The 6,135-nt window shown below is 41.7% G+C and overlaps 1 protein-coding gene across 1 annotated transcript; it reads left to right on the top strand.

Annotated features, from left to right (window-relative positions):
- Positions 1-5,396: 5,396 nt before the first annotated feature.
- Positions 5,397-5,924, top strand: LOC149180759 (uncharacterized). The gene has a single exon (XM_089413981.1). It carries the CDS (start codon positions 5,397-5,399, stop codon positions 5,922-5,924), a length of 528 nt encoding a protein of 175 aa, XP_089270107.1.
- The last annotated feature ends 211 nt before the right edge of the window (positions 5,925-6,135 follow it).

Here is a 6,135-nt window from a genome sequence, read left to right as displayed (position 1 = left end):
TCAGTTGTGACAAAAGTGGTGCACCTACAAGCATAATGGCTTATTCACACAAGGTATAATCAGTTCAATCCATTATCATAATGACAAAAGATGATCTGGAGCAATGTAAAAGTACACAATCTTCTAGAATTGGTCAACCAATACCTGGCTGAATGAGTTTAGTACCGTGTGGCTTGTTTGGTTCCACTACATGCTAAATTCTGGTTGGCTCGTAAACCATCTTTGATCGACCAAATGACTTGTTTAGGTTACATGAAAAAACATCTTTCTCTAGATCAACATTCTTTTCAATTTCTTAGGTGGGATGCATTCATCACAGTTCTTGCAATAAGTAAGAATAACATAGTAAATTTTCAGTAAGTCATCCAACCGCTTATTCTCATAATAGCTTCCTTTATATGTTGAGGCTATTGATGCTCATACTTTTGGAATTGCTTGGATAATTCCACATTATATTCCTTCTCTTATTATAAAATAATAAGAAAAAATTGTCCTAAGCCTTTGATTAGGGTATAAGATTCAACAATATAAAATACCACTTAATTAGTTGGATCTCCTTGCTCCATTGTATGTTATTAAACTTGGATAGATCCCATGTCTCCTGTTGGGAGGTTTTGTCAACTTGCATCATGAATTATAGTTTTATCTCAAGAATCAATCAATTCTTGAAATACTACTTTTCTTTACTGTCATAAATCTACATGAATCTATAAATAGATATATAATTGCGTTCAACCTCCTTGTATCACAACTTATCATGATATGTATTCAACCACCATTACTTCTTCAGAGAGCATAAAAGTAAATTAAAATATTGCAATCATAATGATATAAACCTGTTTATGATGTTTTCACATGTAGTCTCATCAACCATCCTTTTTTAAACAACATACCAAATGGTCGAAAATTCAAGTGCAAGAAAGCTCTGCAGTTTGGGAATTTTTTTGATGGTAGAGGTTTTCGGCTTGGAGTCTACTAGATATGAGGTTGAATAGGATAATATATATTCATTAACTCTTCAATATTAACTTGAATTCAAAATCTAGGCTTGCATTTCTTCAAGTTTATTTCCAACTTCTCTCTTTTGAAAGCTTATGTGACTAGAAATCTAATGGTATGGACGGAGAGCAGAGCGATGGCGGAAACAAGGGTTTCTGAGTAACTGCAACAGTTTCAGAGTTGGAAGTGAACAGATCACAGATAGTAGCACTGTTAAGAAGGGGACAAAAGCTAACTGTCCAGATGGGTGCAGAGGGGTCCATTGGGACCCCCACCTATAAACAAATAATCATGCAAAAACAGAGGCAGCAAGCAAAGGAGGGAGTCGGAATCTCGGGGACTGACAGGCTCAAGCAGAGCGGCGGGAAAAACAAGGAGAAAACACAAGTGGAAGATAATGAACCAAGAAGCAATACAATAATCAAGAGGAAGAGGACAAAAATGACAACGAAGTCCAAATGAGGGAGCAACCAGAAGAGCCGGAGGAGGACACAGACATGTTGACCAGTGATGGAGGGAGCGAGGACATTGAGCTGGAGGAAGTTTTAGCTCGGGAAGGGATGAATCTACCTGCCATAGTGGAGAACTGGAAAAATCAAGGTATAGAAACGGTACCAGAAGAAGAAATCAAAAAAATCAGTGATTTGTTTACAGCAAGGCAGAAAGCAGCACTAGAAAGGCAACATAGAAAGCTAGGCATCGCAAGAGGTAATAGTCTCCACCCGAAGAGTCTTCTATGGAACTCATCAAGCTCAAGGCAAAAGAAGAAAAGGGGCAGAAAGACAAGCAATGAAGCTCTGCAGGAGCTAGGAATGATAATGATCAACTCAGGGAAGATGAAGGCTCTCAGCGCCTTCCCGTCCTTTCAATAATACCTCAAGTTTGTCATGAAGATCATATCTTGGAATGTAAGAGGGCTAAACAGCCAAGCAAAGCACAGACTGCTGAAATGCAAATTCCAGAAATATAGACCGGAAATCATGTTCTTACAAGAAACCAAATGCAATGGTTCCAGTATGGCAAGGATTACCAAGAAGATAGGAAGGCACATAAATTTTCTAGAAGTTGAAAGTCAGGGCAGAGAAGGAGGCCTAGCAACACTATGGGACACAAGAGAAATTCAAATACTATCTGCAGAAGTGAACAAGCACTTCATTGTTGTGGAAGCTCAACCCACAGGTAATTCTGAATCATTTTTATGTGTAAATGTTTATGGACCACAGAAGATAGAAGATAAAATCAGTTTCCTGAATTCCTTAAATAGGCTCATTAGCAGGCATCCAATGTCCAAATGTATTATGGGGGGTGAATTCAACATGATAACAACCCTTCTAGAGAAGAAAGGGGCTCTAAGGAAACTTAATAGGCACGCGGAGTCTTTTATTAGTTTCATTGAGAATACTAAATTGGTAGACATTCACACCAAGAGTGGCAATTTCACCTGGAACAATAGAAGAGGGGGAAATAGAATGATAGCCTCTCGCTTGGATAGATTTTTGGTTTCTGAGAGCATCATAATGGATGGTATCCTTGTAGAGTCAGATATCCTTCCCAGTGGAGGTTCGGACCATTGGCCAATATCGCTCATAATTGATGTTCATGGCACACCAAGGAATAAACCCTTTAGATTTGAAAAATTTTGGTTGGATCATCCCAACTTCCTTCAGATGGTCGAAAACTGGTGGTTAGAACCTCTGGAGGGTGAGGGCTCCAAAATGTTCAATTTGCAGAAGAAATTAAGACTTATTAAAGATAAGATAAAAGAGTGGAATAGAACAGTTTTTGGAGATATCTTCAAGGAGAAAACCCTTATAGAAAATAAGTTGGAACAAATTCACAGAGAATGGGCAGCTGGGCAAAGCAGTGAGGAATCCATCGAACAGGAAAAAACTCTAACTCAACAGTGGCACAGTCGATGTCGGCAGGAAGAAATTCTCTGGAGGCAAAAATCAAGGATTCAGTGGCTAAAAGAGGGAGAGCAGAATACCAAATTTTTTCACAGATCTGCTCTAGATTACAGAAATTCAAACAAAATTCTTGAGATGAGAAATGAAAATGGGGAGTCAGTGAAGAACCACCATGACATATCAGAGTTGCTCTCAGCTCATTTCAGATCCATAGCACAGGAACCACAGTTAAATAGAGGAGAAGCCATTAGGGAACTTCTAAAAGCCATTCCTAAAGCTGTCACCTCTGAGCAGAACTGGGCCCTTAGTAGGGAAATCACATTGGAAGAGGTAGAGGAAGCTGTAAGAAGCATGCCAAACGATAAAGCCCCTGGGCCGGACGGGTTCACAATCAATTTTTACAAGGCTTGCTGGAATACTGTGAAGCAGGATGTTTGGGAGGTTGTAGAGGACTCCAGACGTTCTGGAACCATACTCAAATCCATTAACTCGACCTTCATAGTGCTAATTCCAAAGGTAGAGGAAGCCAACACCCCTGAAAAGTTCAGACCTATTGCTCTCTGCAATGTCATCTATAAAATAATATCAAAAGTTATTGCCAATAGGCTGAAGCCCATTCTCCCGGGCATCATCTCTGAAGAGCAATCGGGCTATGTAGAGGGAAGGCAGATATTAGACAACATTATTCTTGCTCAAGAGATGATCCACACTCTCCATTCAAGGAAAAAAGTAGGGATGTTAATGCAGCTGGATTTATCAAAAGCTTATGACAAGGTGAGCTGGAAATACCTCGAAGCCATTCTGGACGCTTTCGGTTTCAACAGGCATTGGGTTAACTGGATTCTGGCCCTCATCAAATCCTCAAGGTTCTCGATCTTAGTTAATGGAGCCCCCTCTGAACCTTTCTCACCTTTGCGAGGAATAAGATAGGGTGATCCTTTATCCCCGTTCCTTTTCGTTATCCTCATGGAGGGTCTCAGCAGAATTATAGCCAAGAAGAAAGCTGAAGGGGAAATTAAGGGTCTCCAACCAATCCTATCTATCCCTGCTACTACCCATCAGCAGTTTGTGGATGACACTATGTTACACGGCAGCCCCACAGTGAAAGAGGCCCTGGCATTCAAGGAAATCTTAGATCTCTTTAGCAGAGCCTCAAGAATGGAAATCAACTTCTCCAAATCTACGATTTTCTTCTTCAACACTCATCATGCTATTTAAGCTCACCTTTCTCAACTTCTAGGCTTCCGGATAGGCAGTTTACCTTCGAGATATTTAGGAGCTCCCCTCACTCTGCGGCCTTGGCAGAAAGTGCACTGGGAAAAGATCATAGCCAATATGGAAAACAGATGCAAACACTGGACACACAGGGCGCTCAACTTTGCCGGAAGATTAATCCTCACCAAGGTTGTGTTACAGGCTATACCGCAGTACTTATTATCCATGCTACCGGCCCCCAAAGGGATTCTTCAACAAATCAGAGCTATACAGAGATCCTTTTTATGGAGTGGGAATGGGGACAAGAGAAAATGGGCGTTAGTAGCCTGGAACAAATTATGCAAGCCGAAATATGTGGGGGGACTAAATCTAGTGGATCCGGCAGTTGTCAACATAACCTGTGGTGCAAAGCTATGGTGGAGATGGATTAAAGAGCCCAATTTTCCATGGGCCAGACATTGGAAATACAAGTACATCCCAAACTGCAATCATCAGGATCTCATAAGATTGCAGGAGGTTCCAGAGGGCTCGCCCATATGGAATCTTGCAAGACAAAACCGCAGCCTAGTGCAGGAAAATAGCTTCTGGGAAATACGCAATGGTAGGTTAGCCCTGTTTTGGGAAGATGCTTGGCAACAATTCCCCAAATTAGACACCCCAGAGCTATTATATCTCAAACAGACCAGCCAGAATGAAGGCAGAAGCAGAGTCTGCCATTACTGGGACCTGAGCAGCAGAGATGCAAACTGGAGAGAATGGATACATCTCAACGCTGATAACAACATTGAGGGAAATGAAAGCATAAAACAAATCAACAGTCAGATTCTTAAGAGAAAGATAAGGAAAATAGAGGAAGAGGATCAACTAAGATGGGGTATGACAGGAAATGGAAATTTCTCACTCAAAGAAGCAAGGGAAATGATAGTAAAGGCATAATAGGAGGAAGCAATGCCCTCATGCAACAAAGTGTGGGACAACCTATTTTGGCCGAAAATTAAGACATTCCTATGGCTACTAATGCGGAACAAAACCCTGACATGGGACAATCTGCGCAGAAAAGGGTTCGGTGGACCTTCCAGATGCCCGATGTGCTTAGGAGAAGAAGAAACTATAAACCACCTATTTAATTCGTGTGACTGGGCAAACCATCTATGGAACTGGACGGAGGGAATTCTACGGAAATCAGACCATGATCGAGAGTCCATCCAAAACACGATTCTAAACTGGCAAAACAATTTTTCCAAAAACCAGAGAGTCAATAACATCTGGAAAGCCATGCCAGGCTTCTTATTGTGGACAATATGGAAAGAGCGCAACAGGAGGGTATTTCAGGATGAACACAGAAATATTGAGCAATCAAAAGTAACTATTCTAACAAATATTAAACAATTGATTCAGACTAAGTGCAAGGTAGATCCCAACGAGAAGCCATCGGCTCGGGACTTACATATCTTGAAGTGCTTTCAACTGGAAGTCAACCACAGCACCACGACGCCGAGACACCAGCAACAACCAAACTCGGAGACCGATAGATGGAATTTCCTGCCAGAGGGAGGTTTGAAGCTGAATTTTGATGGTGCCTCCAGAGGCAACCCTGGGATAGCTGGCATTGCAGGTGCTATTAGAAACCAGGAAGGAGAAATTGTGCATATTTACTGCAGGGCATTGGGGGAAGGCACGAACAATGAGATGGAGTTCGTGGCGTTAGAACAAGGGCTGAGAATTCTAAAGAATTTACCAACAAGAAATGCAGTGGTAGAAGGCGACTCGTCCCTGGTCATCTCAGTCGCAAAGAAAATTTAGGGAGGAACTCAGGCTTGCAAAGCCACGAGACACTGGAGGTTAGCCAAGGTGACGGAGAACATTGCACAGTTAATTGGCGAAATGAAAGGATTAGTCTTTCAATCGGTGAGGCGTAAGGCAAATGGGCTAGCTGATTACTTGGCAAACTACAACATTGACAACCAAGACAGGGGATGGGATAGTTGCTGGCAACATGTGGACAGTCCGAGCC

Source organism: Pinus tabuliformis, chromosome 3_2 (genome assembly GCF_031772625.1).
Source record: "Pinus tabuliformis cultivar Carrire ecotype Pingquan chromosome 3_2, CPIR1, whole genome shotgun sequence".
NCBI lineage: Eukaryota > Viridiplantae > Streptophyta > Pinopsida > Pinales > Pinaceae > Pinus > Pinus tabuliformis.
This window is presented reverse-complemented; position numbering and strand designations above follow the sequence as displayed.

What these genes read in the sequence shown, in the direction of transcription:
- LOC149180759 (XM_089413981.1), top strand. Translation starts at nt 5,397, where the DNA reads ATGCCAGGCTTCTTATTGTGGACAATATGGAAAGAGCGCAACAGGAGG.